The sequence below is a fragment of the Ascaphus truei genome, chromosome 10 (assembly GCF_040206685.1).
Source record: "Ascaphus truei isolate aAscTru1 chromosome 10, aAscTru1.hap1, whole genome shotgun sequence".
Classification (NCBI taxonomy): Eukaryota; Metazoa; Chordata; class Amphibia; order Anura; family Ascaphidae; genus Ascaphus; species Ascaphus truei.
In genome coordinates, this window is record NC_134492.1 from 11,979,277 (window position 1) to 12,004,946 (window position 25,670).

Here is a 25,670-nt window from a genome sequence, read left to right on the forward strand (position 1 = left end):
CGCAACCACCACACAGGCAGCCGCCATGTTATGACAAAATGGCACCGCCCGCCCTCTTGTGGGACCGGCCTGATATGGCGGCGCTGGGCGGGTTCGCAGAGTTTGAATCCGCCGCTAGTGCAGGGGCGTGTCACTCTCTCGGCCTGTGCAGCTGAGGCGCCATGTCCCGGTTGAAGAGGGGAGGGAGAGCCCCCGGGCCCATGCACGGCTTCCGACATGAAAAGGATGAGGAGCCGGCGGTGCCCCAGGGCCTTATCAGGGCGGCCCGGAAAAGCGGCGCATTAAACCTGTCTGCGAGAGGCCTGTGCGAGGGTGAGGGAGGACGCCCCTGTCACCCGAGGGACACACACGTCACCCGGGGGACACACACATAGTGACTGCGTGAGGCACCTGTCACCCGGACACACACACACTCTCTCTGCGTGAGGCACCGGTCACCCGAACACACACACACTCACTCTCTCTCTGCGTGAGGCACCGGTCACCAGGGACACACACATAGTGACTGAGGTTATCTAGTGTCCGAGACTGCCCCATAGTGACTGAGGTTATATAGTGTCCGAGACTGCCCCATAGTGACTGAAGTTATATAGTGTCCGAGACTGCCCCATAGTGACTGAGGTTATATAGTGTCCGAGATTGCCCCATAGTGACTGAGGTTATATAGTGTCCGAGACTGCCCCATAGTGACTGAGGTTATATAGTGTCCGAGACTGCCCCATAGTGACTGAGGTTATATAGTGTCCGAGACTGCCCCATAGTGACTGAGGTTATATAGTGTCCGAGACTGCCCCATAGTGATTGAGGTTATATAGTGTCCGAGACTGCCCCATAGTAACTGAGGTTATGTAGAGTCTGAGACTGTCCCATAGTGACTGGGGTTGTATAGTGTCTTAGGCTACCCAATAGTGGCTGACATTATATATAGTGCTGAGACTATCCCATAGTGACTGAGGTTATATAGTGTCTGAGATTGATTTATATTGCTTCAGACTTGACAGGTCTGCATAGATTAAGATGTCATATCTACACCCGCCTCACCTGAAGACATCATGTCTCGCCTTGGATCCCCTGTAGCCCTTTCTGAAATACATTTAGGTCACCAAAGGGCCCGTTTTAACCCCTCATCACCCAAAGGGCTCTGATTCTTGTTAGTAAATAATATACTTCCCTAGAGTCTAAGTGATTTACTGGTATATTACCCCAAGGCCACAGCAGCTGACACAGAAGTGTTGGCAATTATTTGACTCCATATTTACATTGTCTTTATGAATGGCGAGAGATGACTGTCCTTTTTCAGCAATCTGCAATGAATCCTTCTCAATTCTCATTTACCAATGTTGGCCAAAGCTACAAAATATTAGTCTCCATATGTCTCTGGCACTAGTACTTTCCCATTGGAGTTACCTGTGATGTGTTAAAAAGCAGTGTGCTGACTTAAACATTTAATTAAACATCATTTTGGAGCAGGGGTACACACACATAGTGAACGCTTGGTGAGTGATTTTATCATTTCAAATGGAATAAGCAATGTTACCCAACTAATAATTAGTCCCAGCCCTTTTCTTTCACTTTACAGTAATATTGAGCCTCACTTCTACTTGGGAGAGATTGTAAGTGGGTGTTGCAGGAATCAACTGTACAAATCTTAGATGTTTTCCCTGGCACAGATGAGTTAATACTCTCAAATTATTTTGTTCCCTTTCTAAAGTCTAATATTTGCAAATATATTTTTCGGTTGGTAATTTACATTTGAAATGGTCAATTTGAACAGATAAAAATGCCGTACTAATTTAGCGGTGAGGATCCTGGTTTGAGAAAGAAACTGGCGGTATGTTTGGGTTTATAGTACTGTGTCTTTTTATTTTATTCAATAACCAATATTAAGAATGGTGGAATGAGCAAGTAATAGTTTTACCCAACAGAGCAAAAATCTTCCCGTCCTGTTCAATGAGCTGATACTGAAAGATTTCTTCTTCATATTACCTTCTTTTAATGTGCCATCCAGTTCCTGCAAGCGTTTGGCGAATAAACTTGGACACTCCGGAGGAGGCTAATCAGAATGTGTCATTTGGTGGCGCTGACCGATGGTGGGAACAGACTGACCTGACCAAGCTGATCCTGGCTTCAAATAAACTTCACACTCTCTCACAAGATATCAAGTTCCTCCCTGCTCTCGTGGTCCTAGATGTAAGTTTGCTCTTGAATAGAATTGACTGAAGCCATATTGACAACTTGACTGATTATACAGTATTGGTGGTAACCTGCCGTTCTGGAATTATTTCGCAGGAATTTAATCTCATGTGATATATTCTTTGCTACGTTGTGCTATTCAATGAACTACATGCTGTATCTCTCTTTAACGAGTATTCCACACTAACCATTTACAAATATGCAGCACTGTCGCTACTTTATATGCAAATGTGTGTCTTTCTTTTAAATCTTTAGCACTTCAGAAATAACAAATACTTTAATTGTCCTCTAGGTTTTTTGGGGTTTCTGGGGAAAAAAATCTAAATACTTGCAAGCTGCTGAGTCCCCGCTGGCGCTGAGCATGCTCATGCTTGGAGAGTGCTCCAAGCATGAGCGCCGGGTGTCCTGCATGTACGTGCACGGGGGGGAGGGCGCATTGCGGGTAGTTGAGCGCGCTGGAAAGTATAATTTTTTGTTTACCTAAGCTCCGAGCGTGTGTGCCCGCGCACGAGCACAGTGTGAGCGGGGACTTGCATATATGTAAGCAAGCGCCGCCCGCTCAGCGCTAGCGGGGACGCAGCCTAAGAACGATGACACTGAGTTTGGGGCAGGGGAGCCTGGTGCAAGAAAAGCGCTGTACAAGAAATATAAATATACAATTACATTTTACCAGCACACAGGTAGTTTAAAACAGGGGTGCGCAAACATTTCAGTCTGCGTCCCCCTATCTGCGCCCCCCCCTTACTTGTTCTCCAGCATCTTCTGACTTCACGATGTCGTGTGACCCAAATGACGCAGTGTTGCCAGAAGCTGCCGCAGGTAAGCAAGTTACAGAGGCCTTGCGTGCGCTCCCCTGGCATTTAATATAAATGCTTTGGGGAAGAGTGCGGGACCTCTGTAAGCACCGTACCCCCCACCCCCCAGAAATTCTAACGCCCCCCATTTTGCTCATCCCTAGTTTAGAAGACCTAACGTAAAGCAAGCAATATCAGGACTACTATAGAATATCTGTGTGTATATATTTCTCATCCTTTGATTTGTATTTGCTACCCTCCAAATTCATTCTACTTCCTATGGATTGACTGTCTAATTCACAGCGTATGAGTCCATGTCAGGGATTGGCTTTAGAGAAGGACACACTGTTTATTGGTACAATAGACAAAGTGGAGAGGATGGCAGCGCTCGATGGCAGTAACTCACCTACCTGATGAAGGGTCCGAGTGGCCAGAAACGTTGCATCACCTGTTACTTTGAAAGAAAAATGCAGCACCTGCTTCGAAACAACTACTATTTTGTGAGCTAAATGGTGTAAGAAAGCTTGAGTTTTTCGCATTGAGTGCTGCAATCCTCTCCACTTTTTCTATTGCGCTTTTGTGTGGCCATAAAGCTTGAGAGGTAGGCACCTTATAATGGACATATATCTGTTCCTATTTAGCAGTTTAGCTCTGATTTATCTTTGCAAAATCAAATAATTGCACAAAGGGCTGCTGCTATAAGGTTAATTAACATAACACGTAACCTACTTAATCACCAAAGCGTATCAAAAACAGTTGCTCGTATTTATATAGTTATGCTGTTTTTTTTATTTTTATCAAAATGATATAATAGGCCTTTTTTAGGCACTTTAATACTAGATGGGGTTTGCAGCACACTGCTTTGTAAAATATATCAAACCTTTGTAGCATTTAAAGGATCAGCAGACAGGTGTGTGTGTATTTTCAGAGATGGAAATGAGACTCTTGTTTTATCACAATGATTCATTGCAGTATTTGTACGGAATAGAAATAGTCTACGTATTTCTTAGCAAGCAAATAGAAAATATTGGAATTGCCCAGCAGTGTCATCCATTCATTAAAATATACTGGACACCTAACAAGCTCCTATTGAACCCCCAAAATAACCACAACATATATATAAGCATATGAATGTCACAGAGGAGTGCTACTGAGCAAGGCAATATATATTTAAAACCAGAGACTGCACATAAAACACAGACAAAGCTCAGTTTTAGCACATCCAGTGAAAATCATACACGGTACAGTGCCTAAATATATATGTATAAATATCTATTAAGTAAAATGGTCTTTTAGTTTGACATTTTTGGCCAAAATTGTTGTAAGCCCCTGAGCCAACGTCACGGCAGACCACAATTCAGGGGTCCCTAACGCTAATATAAATTCTTAATAACCTGTGTAATAACAGGAAGAATGATTTATAGTCAATATTAGTTGCAAAGTTCTAAGTCTGATTGAAGCCTTTATTAACCTGTACATTACCAGGAAAGGCACTCTGTATTAGAGATGACGTTGGCTCAGGGGCTTACAACAATTTTGGCCAAAAATGTCAAACTAAAAGACCATTTTACTTAATAGATATTTATACATATATATTTAGGCACTGTACCGTGTATGATTTTCACTGGATGTGCTAAAACTGAGCTTTGTCTGTGTTTTATGTGCTGTTTTAAATCATCCATTCATTGGCAAAAATAAAACAAAAATCACTGTTCATTTATGTAGCCAGCTTGCACAGCGCATTTTTTCTGTGGAAGAGGCAAAAATTGACACACTTCCAATAAACACAGATACCCAGTAAGCTCATATAAACCCCCAAAATTACCACAATATATATATATATATTTATATATATGTGTATTATATATATGTGTATGTTTATGTATGTATGTGTCAAAAGGAGTGCTACTAAGCGTGGCACTGTATACTACAAAAAACAAAACACAAAGGGAGCCCTGAGCTACTTCCAATATGACAAAAATACACAGGTATGTATGTCTGTTTTACACAAATGTAAGGCCAATGTTTTCACTAGCTGCATGCTCCCTACACGGAGAAGCGCTGTGAATATATATATTTGCTTACATTTTATGTTGGGCCGAATTAAATCCTTAGCGCGTTCATAGTGGGCACCACTATTTTACATTAGTATACATTTAGCATAGGGACCTGCTACTGAGACTTACCTTGGTGTGGTTAGCAGGCTTATCATTATTTGACCAAATTATGTAACCAAAAGTCTCCTTTGTTTTACAGATTTAGTTTTCACTGTGAATATTTATTTTCCCATTTGTTGGTGGCTCGGTAGAGAAGCGCTGGGATTCACAGTTGTATGTATGTATGTATGTATGTATGTATGTATGTCATTTAGTTTAACCCTTTGGCCAAAGCATTATAAGCCTGCGAGCCACTTCAAGGCATGACCATAATATCGCAGGTCCTAACACTAACTGATTAAAATTCTTATTTATCTGTATACTTACAGGAAGAATGATCTGCATTGGATCTGGTATTTGGTCATGCCTTGAAGTGGCTCGCAGGCTTATAATGCTTTGGCCAAAGGGTTAAACTTAATGACCCTTTTTTTCAAGATATATATTTCACTATGTATTTTTGTCATATTGGAAGAAGCTCTGTGCTCCTTTTTGTGTTTTGATTTTTGTAGTATACCCTTATAATACACCAGATGTGGCCAATTCCAGTACTCGAGGGTCATCCGCAGGTCAGGTTTTCAGGATATCCCTGCTTCAGTACAGGTGGCTGTCAAGAACTGAGCCACCTGTGCTAAAGCAGGGATATCCTTAAAACCTATCATCCTTGTGGCAGTTGAGGACTGGAATTGGCCACTCCTGCAATATACCATCATGTGAGTTTATTAGAATAAATATCCACTTTATCTTTTTCTCTTGATTTGTAGATACACGATAATCAGCTGTCATCACTTCCTAGTACCATCGGAGAGCTGACAAACCTGCAGAAGTTACATATCAGGTACAGTACATCTGATTTCACCCCCCTCCATGCAGTTTTATCGGAATCTTTACTCTAGTATTTGACCAATCTTTCAGTGTGAATGTTGTGCGTAAGTCCAACATCTGATGTCTCTGAGATCTTTCCCTCCTGTATTGAAACACAGAGCCACCTCTGTATGCTCCGATATTGGCCAGTAATGCACCATTTTCTCTGTCTTCTCTAATCACTAGTCACAATAAACTTAAAGAGCTACCCAAAGAGCTGGGACAGTTAAAAAACCTGAAGAGCCTTCTACTTCAGCACAATTTGTTGGAAGAAATGCCCAACGAGCTTGGTCAGCTCTGCTCCTTGGAAGAGTTAGTGAGTATCTTCTCCTCTCAGATCAGAACACTTAAAGCACAGCTTTGTTCAATGCCAGTGCACACATTTCTTTCTTCTGTCATTTTAGCAGTGAAAGATGACATGTTTGTTCCCAATATCCCCTGAGAGTGGGACTAATCATAATTTCTCAACAGGCATTCTAACTCACAAGAAAGCTTTGCCTTCAATATAGCTTAGTCTGCCATCCTTATAAAATGATATTTAAAGTGGCAGTACTACTTGCTCAGCAACATTGCTGTAAATGCCTTAAAGGATGGTATCCCAAGCCCAGTCACATGAAACAAAGCATTAAAGCAGCAGAACAGGCTGCATTATGTTTTTTTTTTTTTAAAGCAGAGCTGAATTGTGTTAATTTCAGCTCCGTGGCCCCCCTGCTTACAGAGATACTTACCTCTCTAACGGTGCCGGTATCTCTGCAGCTAGGGAATTGTGCGTCTAACATAATTGTGGCTTTAAGTGTCATGCGAACCAATCAGTGATGTAATCCGTGGCGGTTTCCTATTGGCCACAGGACATTTAAACTTCACTGGGATACCGGCAACACCTTCGGAGGAAAGTATCTCTGGAAGCCGGGGGTTCCGGAGCTGAAATGAACACAATTCAGCTCTGGAGACCTCCCGCTTCACATCTGTAATTACCAACAAAAAAACTTAAATGCACTGCAGCCTGTTCTGCTGCTTTTAAAATAGAAGACACTATGACCATCATAATACCAGTATGAGGCCTGTCGTTGGACACTAGTGAAAGGCTATAGATATCCACTTGGGAGTCCACTTGGGAGTCAGGCAGGTGAGAACCAGCACATGATGTTTACAGCCACTCTACACATTATGGCTTTACCTTGAAGACTGCAGATGAATACTTTAGCAGTCTGGCATTTAAGATGTTTTCAATATACCCACTTATTCTCCTTTTTGTATATATTAAACATAAATAGCTGAATATAGCCTTAGCTTTGTATTTCAGTATATATACAAAAATGCTACATGCCGCTCACCTATTACAGAATTTGTGTAGTAGTGAAGTTTCTAGGGTGCATAAGGGAACAACAATAATATATTATTACGAAAAGGTTGATTGAAACAACCCAAAGGATACCTAATTGCACTCACTAAGAACAAACAATAGGCTGGAAAAATGTAATCCGTGGGTACTACTGTCCCATATTGCCACTCACAAGATAGTGAGAACATTTAAAAATTATTTTATTAAGGCAAAACAAATATACAACAGGGTGTATAATAAACAATAAAATATAAAAAAATCAGGGAGGTTACCGACATGGGAAAAGTAATATCTCGTCACACAGAACTTAAATCTATCTGCATGTACCCTGCTAGGGATTATAATTAAGATAGGTCAGGCGATGTAGATAATTCAGAATTCTAATAATAATATATGTATATATGTATGTTAAAGCAAGGAACAGCAGGCACTCCATCAAGATAGTCAATATAGTGGGTGCAAATCCTATAAAATATGTTGGGCAATACGATACCGTGGTGAGACGAAATCACAGGCAGCACTCCAGTGGGTGGTCAAAAAATATATATTGTAGTTAACAAGACACCATAACTGACGTTTCGGTCCGCAAGTGGGACCTTTCTCAAGGTGATGACCTTGAGAAAGGTCCCGCTTGCGGACCGAAACGTCGGTTATGGTATCTTGTTAACTACAATATATATTTTTTGACCACCCACTGGAGTGCTGCCTGTGATTTCGTCTCACCACGGTATCGTATTGCCTATGTATCTCTATCTCCTTGGTATTTGTAGCCACGAATAATAACCAAGATTTAAAGATTCAATTAAACACTTGTAAAATTATTCAGTATAGAGCTAAATAAGTAATACACATGAACTAAATAGTTATAACACATGTTGCCAAGTTGTATAAATGCAACAATTGCAAATGAATGTTCACATATAATCAGGTTCAAGCCCAGTAGTTCAGCACATAAATGTTGCTATTTTGATAAGTGCAATAGTTGCAAGTTTCAGTTAGTAACTATAAACACAGACCAGCTACATCTCAGGATATAATGTACTTCAGTTAGCTCAATCGCTATGAGGTTTGTCCGACACCAAAACCTATTTTTTGAACCAGATTATTGATAACAGGTTTATTTTATTATAAATGGTATGGTGTTTGTATAGATGGTCACTGTAAGGTTGTTGTTCCGCAGTGATTTCTTAGTGTGGTTTCATTCTCATCATGGCTATGTATGTATGTATGTATGTATGGGCCCAGATATTGCTAGTGATTAAAGATATATTGTAATCAACAATAGCAATTAAATGGTAATCTGGTAGCAGGTACTCGATCTTAGCCGTGTATAAGTGTCAGCAGATACCAGCGATTGCAATGTAGCATAATATATCATCCATAGTTAAATACTTAGGTAAATGGTATTAATAGAAAAAATATATATATACAGTAGTCTCTGTCCTGCAAATGCTACCCTCCGTGTCATGGATTTCTGAAAATCGGCATATGGCCTGAGCTATGTGTGCTCCGACCTGTCGCTCCCTTCACCGGCGTCACCGAGGTGATGTCATAAAACCGACGTATGTTTCACGTTGTGCGTAGCGCTTTTTCAAGGTAGGAGACGTCTCGTCTGACCTATCTTATAATCCCTATCGGTACATGCAGATAGATTTAAGTTCTGTGTGACGAGATATTACTTTTCCCATGTCGGAAACCTCCCCGAATTTTTAATATTTTGTTGTTTATCATACACCCTGTTGTATATTTGTTTTGCCTTAAATCATTTTTAAATGTTCTCACTATCTTGTGAGTGGCAATATGGGACACTAGTACCCATGGCTTCAATTTTTACGGCCTATTGTTTGTTCTGTATTTCAGTGCAAGCCACACAAACTGCTTGGAGGTTGAAATGGGTGACTATTGCTCGCAAGTGTAAAACAAAAAAATGTAAAGGAAACAAATGTTTCTACACCACCATTTCAGCAGCAGCGGGAATGACTGATTGTCCTTAGTTGAAGGCAGAGACACAAGAATGATCTAGCCAGCAGGGAAACCTTTTCAACAGTGCCATGCTGTGAGACTCAAAATGCTGATCTTTTTCCTGTGGCGTTATTAATTTGTTTTGCTCAGAAGGGGGATGTTCATGCAGTGTCCACTTTCCCCCCGATGCTGCTGTCACAGCCCACAATATTCAGGCAATGCTGTATCATTAATTTCCTGCCATTTCTTCAAGTATGAACAGTTCTGGTGTTCTAGTCATTGTAGGCAAAATGTAACAATGAACTGAATACTAATAAATAGAACTGCTGTGCTCAGGACCTATACATAACTTCACAATCCCTATTTTATAAGGTGGATATTATTTTGGAAAATAAAAAATATGATCGATATCAGCGCCTTGAGAAAGGGCGAACTCGCCCGAAACATGTGGGAGGAGGTCTTTTTTGTTATGTTCTAATATCTGTTTTATGTAGATTTAATAAATTTGATTTTATTACCTACCTGGTGAGTCTGTCATCCCAAGGAGCAGCGCTGATATCGATCATATTTTTTCTTTGTTACTTCTGGATCGTGGTCGCGCAGGAAGTGCGTCATTACCCTTTCAGGTAGCACAAGACCAGGAGACACAGAGGGGGACGGACTCTCGTGAGCTGCGTGAGCTCCATCCGTGGGCTGCTACAATTGCGGCCGCTGGCCCCACATGGGAAGCGGGTCTGCAAGTGGCCCTTACCCCGCATCTTCAAAAGGTCTTTTTTCCTGCTCCGCACTTGTATCTTATTTGGCTACTAGCTGTGGGGGTCAACCTTGAGTGGACAGACAGTTCCTTTGGATATCTGGATATTATTTTAGATTCAATAAATGTGATCTTGCAAATCAGTACTTGTTTAACTGTACAAAGGCTGAACAATTGGCAGCTTTGTGGCTTTATTTACCTGGCTCCTGAAGTTAGACCCTAGTATTGGCACTTTATTTCACAGTACCTGGGGCTAGCTAAAGCTTTTATTGTAAACTCGGCGGCAGAAATTCATTGGAGTATTACAGTAAATATAGTGCAAATTACATTGGCACCTGGATGGGTCTGCAATTATTGGTCTGTAGTGCCTGTATTGGGTTTACATGTCACAAGACCTGTAGCAGCTCCTGAGTTTAATCTTTCAAGACGAGGCCTGGCTTTTGTAATCTAGCATGACCGTACCTTTTATACAGACCCTTGCTAGGTAAAAAAAAATCCTAATGGTATCAATGATAGATTTTTTAAAAATAATAGTAACCATATTTTATGCTTTTTAACTTATGTTGTTTGTGAAACTTTTTTTTTTAATAGGATCTTTCTAACAATTGTCTTAAGAACATTCCAAGCTGCCTCGGTTGTCTTATTGCACTTGTTCGGATCAACTTATCCAACAACAAACTGAAGAGCTTGCCTGCAGAAATCAGCCAAATGAAAAGTAAGATCTTTTCCATGTTGTTCTCCGGACTGGAGGGGTCTTCCCCAAATTACACAGCAATGCATTTCCAGTTTACCACTGAAGTGCTAAGTGTTTGCAGTAATCTGTTATTTTACAAACGTTTCCGTTGGTCATTTCTTCTTACTTTTATCAACCGAAATTACTGCTTGAAATCCCCTTTAAGGAACGGTGAACAGACATCGTTGGGAAGCCCTAGTACCCTGAATTATTCCAGTTATGGAAAACTCCTAACCTTCTGCTTTGATCCTTTTCACCAACACTAAAGTACATCATGATGCTCTAACACAGGGGTGGCCAACTCCAGCCTTCAAGAGCCACCAACTGGTCAGATGTTCTGGATATCCCAGCTTCAGCACAGGTGGCTCAATCAGTGGCTCAGTCAAAGAATGAGCCGCTGAATGAGCCACGAGCCACCAACAGGTACAGGTAAGGTGTTCAGGATATCCCTGCTTCAGCACAGTCTTCGACTGAGCCACTGATTGAGCCACCTGTGCTGAAGCGGGGATATCCTGAACACCTGAGCTGTTGGTGGCTCTTGAGGGCTGGAGTTGCCCACCCATGCTCTGAGGTTTCAGGCAGCCTATGATGAGTAGAGATTCCTTTTAAATGTCTCTACATTTGTCAGTGCCATTTTATTTATTTTGAATAATTGCATAGTGAGCACTGTATACAAACTTCTTCTGGAGTAGATCCTGTTTTACGTAGAACCATTTTGCCTGTGCCCTGTTGTATATTACTAGAAGCAATAACGGGTACTAAAAAAAGCTCAAAACAGCATGACAACTGACATAATAATAATCCGTGTTTTGACTTCCTTTTCTTGCTGCCTGTATGTTATAGAAATATTTATGAATTTCACAAAACGTAATAATTCCCTCAGGTCTAAAACAGTTGGACTGCACTTCGAATTTGCTGGAAAGTGTGCCCGCGGAGCTGGCTGGCATGGAGTCTTTGGAACAGCTTTATTTAAGGCAGAACAAACTGCGCTATCTGCCAGAGCTCCCCTGCTGCAAACTGTTAAAGGTGGAAGGTTTTCTCCATTGATTTCCCCTTTTTTAACACTGTAGCTTATTAAATATGCAGTGTGGTTACAGCTCAGAACAGTTCTGCACTGCACAATATGGAGAGAAGTGCTTTTAGCATCTCAACCTTACTTTCTGTTGTGAGAACTATAATCCGTTTACAACCTCTCCAAATACCCAACACATCTCAACATTAAGAACCATTTTTTTAATTTGTGTTGCTACAGAATACAGCTTGCAGACAACCTGCCCCATTTACAATGTAATGGCTCTTCATGCTAAACTCACAATAAATCCATTGAAGAGGAATACATAAGTTAATGTTGTTACCCTTATACAGTATATGTGAATTTGAGTGCAGTCCTTTTGGTATGATAATTGGCCTACAATAGTAACCCTTTCAGCCCCATTAATTCTGAATTTATATGGATAAAATTCTTTGCATTAATGCAATAATCACGCCAATTATTATTTTACATTTTTCTTTTAATGCTTGGGAACCGACTGTCCTGCATGAATAAACTGTTTTTTGTTGTTGTTTTTTTTAAGCATTGGGGACCCCCAGTTCCAGAGCGAACTGGTGAAGTTACCCGTATTTCTTGAGGGGGAACAGACGGCGGCAAATTCTATTGGCCGTGGCTATTTTGTTTCCCCTACAGGGAGTTTTACATCCGGTAACTTCACCGATATATCCAGATGGGATTTCCGCTTTAATAATGTCGGACTTTGCTTGTACAGGAGTTACATGTCGGCAATAACCAAATTGATACGCTGGGTCCCCAGCATCTCAAGCACTTGAGCTCCATCAGTGTTCTGGAACTCCGAGATAACAAACTGAAATCACTACCTGATGAAATAGCATTACTGCAGGGTTTGGAGCGGCTTGATCTAACCAACAATGATATTGGCAGGTAAGATTGCTAAGTGAGTAAAGCGCTATATATTTATTTGTAAGTGACATTCCGCAGTTTTGGATGCTGTTTGAGTCACTTAAACTGCCGGGGCTTACTCCAGCAGTGAAGCTGCTTTCAAAGGATTCACAGCAAAAATGTTGTACCGGTACAGGGGTTGCTAATTCCAGTCGAGGACACAGATGAAGACTGAGCCACTGATTGAGCCACCTATGCTGAAGAAGGGATATCCTTAACACCAGACCTCTTGGTGGCCTTTGAGGACTGGCGTTGGCCACCCCAGGCATATGCAAATGACTAACATTAATTACCCCAGGCTGGCGTTAGGCCCATCTTGCCTACGTTACTAACCTGGAACAGGTGATTAAAAGTAAATTAAATAAAATGTTACGACCTTTAATAGATTAAACCCTTCGTTGCCCAAATGGCCAGCTAGCCATGGGTAGCCTATGGCCAGCTAGCCATGGGTAGCCTATGGCCAGCTACTAAATGCAACAAAAGGGGCTACACACCAAAGACGCTACTAAGGCACGTTTGTTTGATGTCACGCTAGAGACATCTGATGTTGACCTGTTGGTAGCCCTTGAGAACTGGAGTTGGCTACCCCTGTACTAGACCAACCAAAGACAAATGACCAGACATTAAATTGTTCATACATCAGAGCCAGGCCAGGAAATACATAAAGTACTAGTTTCATACACAACTAGTTACTTTTGCCTGTATTACAATACAGTATGGCTTTTCCCAAAGAGTTCGAACCAATAATGACTTAGAACTTCAACAAATCACAAACAACACATAAAAAACACCTCAATGAAGCTGTGCAAAACAGATTTAAAAAAATTGTTCTTAAACATTACCAAGTTACCATACGTTGTATTGGTTATGAGGGGTCATTTAATAAAATTGATGTTAAAAATAGTGTTCCTTTTCAGCCTGCCTTGTGCACTTGGAAACATTCCCAATTTAAAGTCCCTGCAGTTGGAAGGCAATCCCCTGAGAGGTATTCGAAGAGATCTTCTGGCTGTAAGTAAAGTTGGAGTTAGTGGAGTTTGTTTGGTAATGAGTACTGTGAATCACATTTGTCATAATTTTTTTTAATTTATGATTTATTTAATTTTTTTAAAGAAAGGAACTCAAGAACTCCAGAAGTACTTAAGAAGCAGGATTCAAGTTCCAGGTAATTATAGGTGTAGACGAGCCATTAAATGATTTTCAACACTGTCCTGTCCGAGAGTGCATCAGTACAGCAATATAATTGAGTCCACAGTGTGCAATTTGTCTGAGCGTCGAGGTGTATGTATCTGTTTACATCGGCCACAGTTGGAGTCGTTCTTTCGGTGGCAGTAGCTGTCACCTGCTGAGTAACCCCATTGATTTCAGTGGATTTACCTGGTGTGCTGCAGACCCTGGCATCTGTTAAATGGCCCCATTATGTCAATTGTATGAACGTCACATAGCTTGAAGATTCATGAGTTTTTAGCCTAGGTGCATTGGAGAAGTTGTGTCTTTTAAAAAAAAAAATTACTTAATGTTTTCCAAACGTCTGCTTAACGTTTATTACTATTTTAGCCGCATACAACTCAAAACTCCAAATAAGCAGGTTTGTTTCATACCATGTACAAATGGTGCCAGGATGAGTGGATGTAATAATTGTAAAGGATTTGTTAGAGAATTACAGAACCCACGGTCCAGAACATAAACTTCAAGAGCCAGGTCTATAATTAGACTAAAGCTGCTGGAATTAGTAAGTCGTTATTTAAACTCTTTCAACTTGAGACACAAAACCTATTTTATTTGATATTATGCATAATTTCAAAGCAACATTAGAGTAGCAACACAGTATTCCTTTGTTTCATTTTTTAAAATAGTTCTAGGTGGGAAGCGGAGGGTCTACGGAGCCGAGTCTGCTCCCTGAGATGCTTACCTCCACAGGGGGGACCGGCTGGGCTAGTTGGGGCTATCATAAATGGCAGCTTAATTGTTCCACGTCACACGGGCCAATAGGAAGCCGTGATGTCATCCGTTGCGGCTTCCTATTAGCTTGCACGACTGGGATCTTTAAACCTGCGGAGCTGCTACCGAAGGAGGTCTGCATCTCGGGGCGCAGGGGGTCCCCAGAGCTGAATTTAATGCGTTTCAGCTCCGGAGACCCCCTGCTTCCCATGTTTTGCTCCTTTAAAACAATTTAACTAAAATGTTGTTGAAAGCCTTTACTTTTTGTATAGAGATGACATGAAATGGTTGATGGAAATCTCAATAAAAGGTGAAATAGAATGTGTGCTGAATTTTTATATATATGACATTTATATATTTACATAATTTTGTTTTTCAGATACCAAGACTGACCAAAGGGAAGTTACTGCGATGACCCTGCCAAGTGATTTTATTGTCAACACACACGCTATCATTACATTGAAAGCCCTGGAATATTGGTACGCGTCTAGTGTGTTTTAAAGAAATAGCATCTTGCGTAGTGGCTTGTTTGGGAAAAGGGTTAATTTAATCAGAAAATAAATTACAAACATGTTTTACTGCAGTTTTGTGGCAATAATACAAGTTACTAAATATTATTTACCGTCTGTTAAATCAGCAACCTATATTGTTCAGTTTTTTTTTTTTTTTTAAATAACTATTTCATATAGCGCTTTTCTGCTAATGGGACTCAGCGTGTTACAATTACAGTATAGCGTGTGGTACGCAGCACATAGGAATGTTATAGACACAGTTCCTGACCTGCAGAGCTTACACTCTATTTTGGGGGGGCTGAGGCACAGGGAGATAAAGCGACTTGCGTGTGACCACGTCACAAGGAGCCGACACCGGGATTTGAACCTGGCTCCCCTGCTTCAAACTGTGTCATTGTTATCCAAGTCGGTGCCTTTACTCACTGAGCCGCCCCTTTAAGGTTTCATATAGGTTGTGATATCTTTTCGTGGACCAACATTAGAGTTTTCCATAGATGAAGTTAGAGTGTACAGAACTTTCAAACCGCCATAGGTTCCTTCTAGTATACTGTCCACTAAAGCAGGGGTGCTCAAATCCAAGCCCCTCCCCCAAGAGGTTAGATTTTCTGGATATCCCTGCTTCAGCACAGGTGGCTCAATCGGTCCCAGCTTCAGCAGAGGTGGCAATCTTCGACTGAGCCTCTGATTGAGCCACCTGTGTTGAAGCAGGGACTGATTGAGCCACCTGTGCTGAAGCTGGGATATCCTGAAAACCTGACCTGTTGGAGGGACTTCAGAACTGGAGTTGAGCACCCGTGCCCTAAAGGGTATTACAACGTACATCAAATCTACTTTTCTCCAGGATCAATACGGCTATTAGAGCCCTGAACTACACTTTTGTTTTTTTTTTTAAATCTGACCTGGGGGTCCTCTTGAAAATAGCACTGCTCATGTCTGAAGGCCCTGTAGGTTCTCAAGATATCTAGCTTTTATTCTCCAATATGGCCATCATCTGCGGATCACTCAAGCAGCCAATTGAAAATCACACCAAGAATTGGCTTTCAACAGGGTGACATTGGCCAACATTTTGTTTTTATTTGGTGTGTTATTAAAGGAAAAACAGAAAATATATTGGGAACTGGAGGAGCCCTGTGCTTGGAGTTGTACTGTTCAGCTGCATAGCTCTTCCTTTTTCAGAATCTTGATTAAGAAATACAATATATGCATCGGGCGGCACTGCTGTAATAATCACCTGCGCGCAACGCGGGGCAATCCGAATGCTCCCACTTACCTTCTATCTTTCCTTCTTTTTCTTCATTCCTTCTATATATTTGCCTTCTGTGTTGTGTGAAACTAATGTTCTTTCTCCAAGTGAAAAGCAAGCATCAGTGATTCCCGAAGAAGTATTTAATTCAGTTGGAAATAGCCCCATCACAATAGTAAATTTCAGCAAGAATCAGCTAACGGAGGTACCATCGAGGTAGGACAAGCTTCTTTTCCCATTTATAGGTCCACTCCCATATAGGTTGTTTACACACACAATATTTTTGTTGTGAAACATATCGATCTAAAAACATTGTCTCCGTAGTATATTTTAACACAGCCCTGATTATTGCATCTTTCCTTTTTATTTCTATACTCTTTCCTCAGTGACAAACTTGGTAAACACAATTTCTTACAATTTCAGTATAGTTTACTGCGTTGGACAGTCCTATTACCGATGTGTTTAACAGCTTTGTATAAACATAGCTGAGTCTCTAGAGCAGGGGGTTTGCAACCTTTCGTTTTCTCTCAGCACCCATAATCACAGTGCTCATTTGCTGAGGCACCCCCACAACAGGACATTCAGTCACAGGAGACACACACGCACCAAAAACAGGAGACACACACACACACCAAACACGGGAGACACACACACACACACCAGACACGGGAAGACACACACACACCAAACACAGAAGACACACACACACCAAACACGGGAGACACACACACACCAAACATGGGAGACACACACACGCACTAAACACGGGAGACACACTTTGAAAGCTGTAAATTAACATGCATTAAATGTCCGAGTAAAGAAATACGGGCTCGATTTCAGTGTCGTAATGAAATTATGAGGAAATGGAAAACCTATTTTCTGACAAATCTATATTGCATGATTCCGGGCCCTATTGCAGGAATAGGACGGTTAAATCCGATCAGTTATTTATTGCGCACTGTGACAAAGCCATACAGTAAAACGTTAAGATGTTACTGAGCACCTTGCTCATTCCTTGTCCTGAGAAGGCTTTCTTTAGTTTGACCATGATTTTTACCCTTTTTTTTATGCTTTCCATGTATTCATCCCATTTCAATTCATATATAACTTATACAGATGTAGTGAGTGTGAATGCAGGGTTGGGCAACTCAAGTCGTCAAGGGCCAGCAGGTTTTCCGGATATCTCTGCTTCAGCACAGTTGGCTCAGTCGAAGACTTGACTGGAGTTGCCCAACCCTGTTTTAAACCTCTTCGGGTGCCCCGGCTTGGCCGCGATGGCCGTGGCACTGGAGGGTTAATACTGCAGGGGTCCCATACAGAACCACGGACCCCCGCTGCACGTTAGTTTTAGAGACCGACCCCAGCTCCGCAGACTTTTAATTGTTTGTCCACAGAGCTGGAGCAAGTGATTTAGCAGAATTAAATATGGCAGCCGGTTGATTTGATAGAAAAAGTGGTTTTCCAACCTTAATACTTATATGATTGTGAGAGGCATTGAGAATTGTGAATGCCAAGGGATGTGGTATGTATAATTTCACAGCACTCCAAGTCAAGGATCTGCCTTTTTGAAGAGCCCTTGACTTTGAAAACCTTCCCATTTACTGTAATTGCCAAGGAAGAGCTTTCCAAAGCTCATTAATGTTCTTCAAATCTGGTTGCCAAGTTTGAGTTTCCCAATTTAAGATAGATAAAGGTAGCTGGTATTTCATAGTCGATGATGCCCTTATTTGTTTTCATCTATGTCTGGTTACAACTTACAACAAAATGTGGGAATTCTTGCTGCACACCAAAATATCAGATAAAGAAATGATACATTCACCGGTGCTCCTTAAGTGCTAGGGAAGACCTGTGTTTCGTCCAGTGTATCCAATGTAAATAGATAGACAAGGGTACACGGATTTGAATGAAAAAAAGAATTAATTGTGCCATAAACAACATCATTTTGGCCCGCTGGCCTTTCTCAAGTAAAGTGGCTTGAATGGCAAGCCACTTTACTTGAGAAAGGCCAACGGACCGAAATGTTGTTTATGGCAAAATAAATTATTTCATTCAAATCCATGTGCTCTTGTCCATCTACTTACATTGGTTACAACTTGTATCATATTGATAGAGCTAATGACTGGAGTGGTTGGGTAACCATAACGGCCAATGTAGGGGCTATATTAGAGTCAGGAAAGAAACGGTTAGATTATCCCTACAAGAACCAATCGAGCGGCATACTGTTTTTTTTTTTAAATGAAACAATAGGATTTTTCTTGTATAGTAGGTTTATTTAACCATGCTTTAGTTTCATTTGGTCATCTACTTTTGTCGTTTTCATCTTTCTTTTCTCAAACTGTCTAAATGATAAATCCATAATTACGGTTATCAAGTTTGGTATTGGTTCTACTAGTAGGAATAACATGTGCTTGCAAATTCCCTACATTACTTTGTCATTTACTTGCAGGATGGTAGAACTGAAAGATTCTGCGTGTGAGGTCAACCTTGGCTTCAATAGAATCCCTTCAATTTCTTTGATTCTTTGCATGCTTCAGAAATTGACACACCTAGATATGAGGTATGTAATAATGCACCTTTTAGATGCTTGGCACTAGGTACATTTCGTATGTGCGTGTCGGCAGTTTGTTATTGAAGTCCCTCAACTAAGACTGCCTGATTTGATTTTCGACAGTGCAGAAGTTTCTACCATGATGAATCATTGTTGGGGAGTAAACATTTGGTTGTAATCGAACAACTTCTCTGAGTTATTATTACACTACCCGGCTTAACTCTAAAATACCATAGGATTATCAGTGATTTACAGGAATAAAAGAGTTAACATATAGAAAAAAAACCATTGGGGCAATTATAGAGACTAAGGGAAATAGCAACCTTTGGGATGTGTGAGAGAGTGGATTATTTTAGTTCTTCATGGGAGCGCTATGCTGTACGTAGACTTTCATATCCTCCAGCTGTTATGGCATTATAAGGTTTCTAAAGTGTAACGACAAATCTTCAGGGACTTCTGAGACGGAAATAATTGGAGCTGGGACCTGCAGATGCCTTTATTCTGTATGGTCTGTTGGTCGTTCAGCTTCTGGCTTCAGCTTTATGTACACTTGGGGGAACAGTTGGAGTCACTGCGAGCTACTTAAACTACTCTAGTTTGGAACATCACCAAATGCTCCAAGGCACAGAGGAAATTGAATCTCAATACAAACTGTCTTTTGAGGACTATAGCCGATCGTAACAATATTTTACTTACACATTCCCTAACGGCTGTTAACTGTTTTATTATTGGGAACCTCTGCTTTCCCCAACATTGAAAGGTCTACCAAATAGTGCAAAATGCACAACCGTAACATACTTAAAGCAGCAGTCCCTGTTGGACTTTGCACGGTTCATCTTTGAGACACTTCTTGGTTGAGCTCATTTATTAAAAAAAAGAATTCTCCAAAAATAAAATGAGAAGCCCGGACTGCTGCTTTCAAGCGCTAGTTCCCCTCACACTTGGGTATATTTACAAAAGTATTATTACTCATAGCAATTTTTTTCTTTGATATGCTTGACTGAACAAACATGGCTGCAGAGATATACTGTATTGTGTGTATTAGTTGCAATTACTTTTGTTAGAAGTAAGCTGGTGGGGGTAGTCTATTCTTGTTTCAATTTTAAATGCTTCAAAGTACAAATAAAAACCTCGGAGAAAGCTTACACCAGGCTAGTAATAAGGGCGAGTGCTTACCGTTTTTAATTCCTGGGTCGTTTTCTTTATTGCTGGAAAATGTAGACCATGAGACAGTTGCACAACAAGAATAAATAGTTAATAATACAACTCCGCTAGCACCAGCATGAAATAATGACGATTATCTTTCATGTGTTTTTGAAACAAACAAAAAGTAGAAAATAAGAAACTTACATTTGAAATCACAAAAATTGTTGGACACAACAGTGTACAGAGTAATTCCCAAAGTAGACTCCAGCACACTATAGTGTGCTGGAGCCTACTTTGGGATTTACATGATTTTGAGTGGGGTTGTTTGGGCGCCCACTATGCTTCGTGCACCTCAACATTTTTCATCATATTTTCTGCTTCAGAGTGCTGTCTATTATTGTTTATAGTGTACAGAGTAATGTTTCAGAGGTACGTGGTCCTTTGTCAAGCTCATCTGGCAGACATTATTGCAGCCGCTCTCTTTTATATAGTGTATACAGATTAAAACTCCGCCCACCCGCAACGGCTCCCCTTGTGGGACAAAAAGCTCCCAATACTATGGCAACTTTGATCTACTCCTTTTTTGTGTGATGCTATTCTGAGTAGCACAGGTGTGCTCAACTCCAAGTCTCCCCCCACCCCCCTCCCACAGGTCACATTTTCAGGATGTCCCTGCTTCAGCACAGGTAGCTCAATCAGAGGCTGAGACTCTCATTGAGCCACCTGTGCTGATGCTGGGGCATCCTGAAAACCTGATCTGCTTGAGGACCGGCGTTGAGCCCCTTTGGAGTAGCACATCATCTCGTTCCAAAAGTAAGAAATTAAGTTGTAATAAATCTAATTTTGGGGCTCTAAAATATTTCATAAGAGTTGTCTGTGTTTGATTTTAACCCCTTCAATGTCAAATGACTGTAAAATATTGCTGTGCAGAGCTTTGCTGACCCCTGAAGAGTTTAACCAGATGTGAGGCTTAAAAAAACCCAGCTGGTTACAGAGTTACTGGTTTGGTATATGTATATGTTTTAGTAGATGCGACTGCTTATTCATATCTACATTTCTTTTCTTATTATGCAGAAACAATGTTTTGATGTCCCTCCCTGCTGAGTTGGAAGCACTGACTCGGCTGCAGTCAATAATCCTTTCTTTCAACAGGTGTGTAAGGAATAATTATTGTATGCTGACCTGTGTGTTTTGCATACTGTACTTCTCGTATGTACATTTCTTGAAGCGGAAATGAAAAATAGTTTTACACGTTGGTAGCTCTGCCGATGCCTTTTTAAATTATTTTAGTGCTAGAAAAACACTTTCATACTGGCCATCTGAGGTCTTCTAAGTAGTGGCAGGTCTTTCTTTCCTTTCCAATAGAGAACTACAAAATAAATAGAGCTTTGGCCAGACGTCCGAGCTAAAGACAGGCAAAGGCGGGACCATTAAATACAGTGTTGCTATGGTTTTTAAGGGAGTGAAAGAGCGAGATGTGTTATGGGGGGTGTTTAATAATGCTAATATGCAGACTATAAAGCAAATACGAATAGAGGCTGGGGCGCTCCCTTGTTTATTAGGCTTGTGGTGTGGCCTGTTTTGCAATGTGTAACCAAATAAGGGATAGTGTATACTTGCCCTTGTTGTTTTCTGCAGCTGGACCTGAAAAGAAGATAAAGCCCGGAATCTTCTTGTAATGACAGTAGAATCGGTGGATTGGTCAGCGCACGGGTTTTTTTGCTCACAGGATGAAAAGAGAAAATGAGGGACACGTGATTAGTGTTAAACCAGACAGAACATTAACCAATAGTACAATGTGCTTGTCTAAAAGATGCTCCAAAAGAATTTTTTTTTTTTTTTTTTTTTAAATCTGGAACCTGACGAAGCATCATTGCGAAACGCGTAGTTCCCTGCCGGAGCCCATTACCTGAAGGACCCAGCCAGCCTGTTGACATCCGGTAAGCCCTCGCCTTCCGGTTCCCGCCATCGGACGCGGTTACGGGGGATACACCGGTCGGAGGAGCGCCATCGGACGTCTAAGCTGAAGCTGGGCTGCTGCCCAAGCTGTATTGTAGGTGTTTTTTTCCTGTTTGCTGTTGTATGCATTTAATAAACTTATTTTCACCTACTCACCGGTCTGGCCCTTTCTTTCTTTGAATCGGGCACCCGGGAGAGAAGTCACTTACGTACCACCTCCATAAGGAGGAGTAGGTAGTCACCCCTACACCAGAAACTCCATTTGGCTTTATTAATCAGCACCGCAAACCACCTCCAGTAGAAGGAGGAGGAAGCCACTGCTTCTGGCATCACATAAATTTAAAGAATACCGCCAAGCCAGCAACACTATCTTCGCCAGGCAGCAGACTGTGTAGTACTGCATAAGCAGCATCACCATCCCTGCTTTGCAACAGGCTGCGCAAGAACGCGCTAATCACCCACCCCCACATCCCTTACATTTTTATTTTACATCCTTCAGCCCACCATCCACCACAGAATTTCACTTCTAGGAATTTTTATGAAGTAGTTTTTATTTTATTTTTCAACTTTAGGCTGTTCCAAGCCCCAAATCCAGATTTAAAAAAAAAAAAAAAATAAATAAAAAAAAAAAAAATTCTTTTGGAGCATCTTTTAGACAAGCACATTGTACTATTGGTTAATGTTCTGTCTGGTTTAACACTAATCACGTGTCCCTCATTTTCTCTTTTCATCCTGTGAGCAAAAAAACCCGTGCGCTGACCAATCCACCGATTCTACTATAAAGCAAATACGCCTATGGGTGTGTTCTCCATAATCTTTTTGTCAGTGTCACGGGCCTGCACCACAACACGCTGTTTTAATGTTCCTGAGCTTAAAAGGTGAGACTCCATTAAAGTGTGTACAATCAGGTTTTGGTAGTGGGTGAGACTGGCTTCCAGTGCGAGATTTATTCCCGGTACTGTAATAAATATATTCCCGGTACGGCTGTTACATATATTCCCGGTACTGTAGGCGAGACATTACACGACTTTCAGTGGCTAACATTTCCCTCTAGTGGTCTGAATAACAGGAAAAGGTGGCTGTATGTAGTTTCTCCAAGAGTAAAAAGAATTACGTTTATTTGGGGAAATATAACTTTTACAATGTCACATTTCCTATAGAGACCACAATTTACATGACTAGCTGCCTTCCTGAAATTTTAAAGCAATTGTACAAAAACATGACTTCTTAGCAGTTACTAAGTGTTTTGTATGTTTGCGATCCATTTAAAAAACGTTCCATTTCTTATAGAATTTGTACACAGAATATCATATGCAGGATTTGCCTGTAACCTTTTTTTACTTGTGTTATTTGTCCCATGTTATTCAATTTGTAAGATTAAAAGTATTTAAATAATGTGTGTTATAATTATTTTTCTATTTCCAAAGATTTAAAACATTTCCTGAGGTTCTCTATCGAATTCCAACTCTGGAAACCGTTCTTATCGGCAGCAATCAGATTGGCTCAATAGACCCAATTCAGCTGGGGAAAATGACCAAACTTTCCACCTTGGATCTTCAGAACAATGACCTACAGCAAGTTCCGCCAGAACTTGGAAACTGCGAAAGTATTAGGTGATTAATAGCTGGAGGGTTGTATTACTAATTATCTGCTGATAAAGAAGAGTGTGCCTGTGGAATATGTAGTGTTTGTAATAATGTCACATATACGTTACAATATGTTATAGATGGTAAGTTCCAGATATGCTAATTTATTACAGCAGCTAGCAATCATCGAGCTGGGCTGCTATGAAAATGACATTCTAACTGTATTAAACATTATAAATATATTATAGTAACTGATTTTTTTTTGTTTAATTGAAATTCCTGCCCATGTTCAGCATTTTCAGTTTCAAATGTCAAGTTTAGGTTTCAGCCTCTCAAATTTTAATAAGCCGGCAGTGCAGTCTTCCAAACTCAACCCTCTTGGCAAACCAAATGCACACATTTTTATATTGGCATTACAAGTAGTCCACTGTCTCTAAATGTTAAACAGCAAGTGTGGTAAAGTTTGTGCCCAGGAACTGAATTTCGTTGGTTTAAATACTGTAATATTTTAGAAATTGGAGCAAGCTTGAGAAACCAGTGCAGATGCACAAGGTTTGTTGTTGATGTTATCGTATGTTTATATGGCATATGCCAACGTTCTTGTCTGTTGCACCAGACGGCTTAGGCTGCGATACCTGAATTAAAGAAGTACAAGTCCTATAACCAATTCAAGGTTTTATCCTATCGGTTCTACATTGAGAAGCAAGGAAAAAAGAAACACTGCATAATAATGTGATATTTTGTGACCTAAAGAGTGGGGGGAGGGTTCAAAATGCATTACAAGTAAACAAAACACACTTTTCTATTAATATTGTGTATCATTATGATGGAACGCAGAAGTGGCTCTTTTAATGCAGTATTTTCTTTCTTGTCCGTAGAGCCCTGCAACTGGAAGGTAACCCATTTCGTAATCCCCGGGCAGCTATCTTGGCGAAAGGAACCATAGCTGTACTAGAATATCTAAGGAGCCGTATCCCAGCCTGATTTCTTGCACAGGGAAAATAATCTCATTCTTGAACTTTGTCCGACACGTTTGTTTTTACGATGCGCAGTCTTGATCACATCTTGTTGGGGACTGAGGTGAAGCAGAAAAACAATAACGAGGGGGACGAACAAATGGTTTAGTTAGTGTCTCAATAAAGTTGTCTTTATATTTCATCCTTTTGCCACCTGTCCTTTATGGAGATGTTAAGTAACATGTAATCGATGTGAAATACATAATGGTGGTGGTATATAACATACAGAACACGTGCACCAATATTTCAGTTATTACCACGACATTTCAGCCTTGATAAAGGAACTCTTAATTAAAGAGGCATTACTCTTAATTAAAGAGGCATTACTCACGGCACTGTTGAGAGAAAAAAAAATTCTGTTTTAATATATGCAACATTTGATTAAAAAGGTAATGCAGAATAATTACCTAAGCTGCCGATCGACCACGGGAGACCAAATCGATCAGCAAAGACCAGGGTTCACGTAATGGCTGCCTTGCAGTTTCAATCAATCCTTCCGTCAGTGTAACTCCGCAGCTACAATGTAGTCTTATATTACTAAGGTAACATTATCTATTGTTACAGTTTGCAGCTCTAACTGCTGGGAACATTGGCAGGAAATGATCCCAAACAGGAAAGTTGCAAAGATCTTGCGCTGCTGGGGAGGTGGCTAAATCCTGCTATTGAAATTTAAAGCATGCTCAGTATATTAAAACTCATTAAAAATGGCATTGAGGGTTATATTTTTTTTTTTTAATTAATGGCGTAAGCATTATGTAATACTGCAGAACTGATTTATTAAAAAGAACACCTGTAGGTTATTGAATGTTTTGCGCCTTAATACCAGCGTTCCTTGGGAGTGTACTTCCTAATGCTTTCATATGGAGGTAATTAATGACCAATGGGATTTTGAGAATATTTTGCAGTTATTCTGCTCTTTTGTTGGTAATTAGAAATATTTCAGAGCATTGAATCTACATTTAAAATCAGAAAA

The 25,670-nt window shown here is 40.6% G+C and overlaps 1 protein-coding gene across 2 annotated transcripts; it reads left to right on the top strand.

Annotated features, from left to right (window-relative positions):
• On the top strand, positions 1-24,839 carry LRRC40 (leucine rich repeat containing 40). 2 transcript variants are annotated; one of them, XM_075615835.1, is made up of 15 exons: positions 2-312; positions 2,009-2,190; positions 5,905-5,978; positions 6,191-6,320; positions 10,654-10,777; positions 11,679-11,821; positions 12,559-12,731; positions 13,667-13,757; positions 13,860-13,911; positions 15,067-15,166; positions 16,551-16,658; positions 18,889-18,999; positions 21,211-21,288; positions 23,523-23,708; positions 24,560-24,839. In XM_075615835.1, the coding sequence occupies exons 1-15, from the start codon at positions 162-164 to the stop codon at positions 24,663-24,665; spliced, it is 1,809 nt and encodes a 602-aa protein (XP_075471950.1). In that variant the 5' UTR covers positions 2-161; the 3' UTR covers positions 24,666-24,839. The 2 variants fall into 2 exon arrangements, with proteins under 2 accessions (XP_075471951.1, XP_075471950.1); XM_075615836.1 differs by lacking the exons at positions 23,523-23,708; positions 24,560-24,839 and adding an exon at positions 21,775-22,708 and having other exon boundaries at positions 1-312.
• Positions 24,840-25,670: the final 831 nt, after the last annotated feature.

Bases quoted from the DNA above. Each gene is read 5' to 3' on its own strand.
- LRRC40 (XM_075615835.1), top strand. From the start codon at position 162: ATGTCCCGGTTGAAGAGGGGAGGGAGAGCCCCCGGGCCCATGCACGGC. The intron at 6,321-10,653 runs GTGAGTATCTTC...TTTTTTTAATAG, and splicing joins TCTGCTCCTTGGAAGAGTTA to GATCTTTCTAACAATTGTCT. The intron at 15,167-16,550 runs GTACGCGTCTAG...TCTTTCTCCAAG, and splicing joins TTGAAAGCCCTGGAATATTG to TGAAAAGCAAGCATCAGTGA.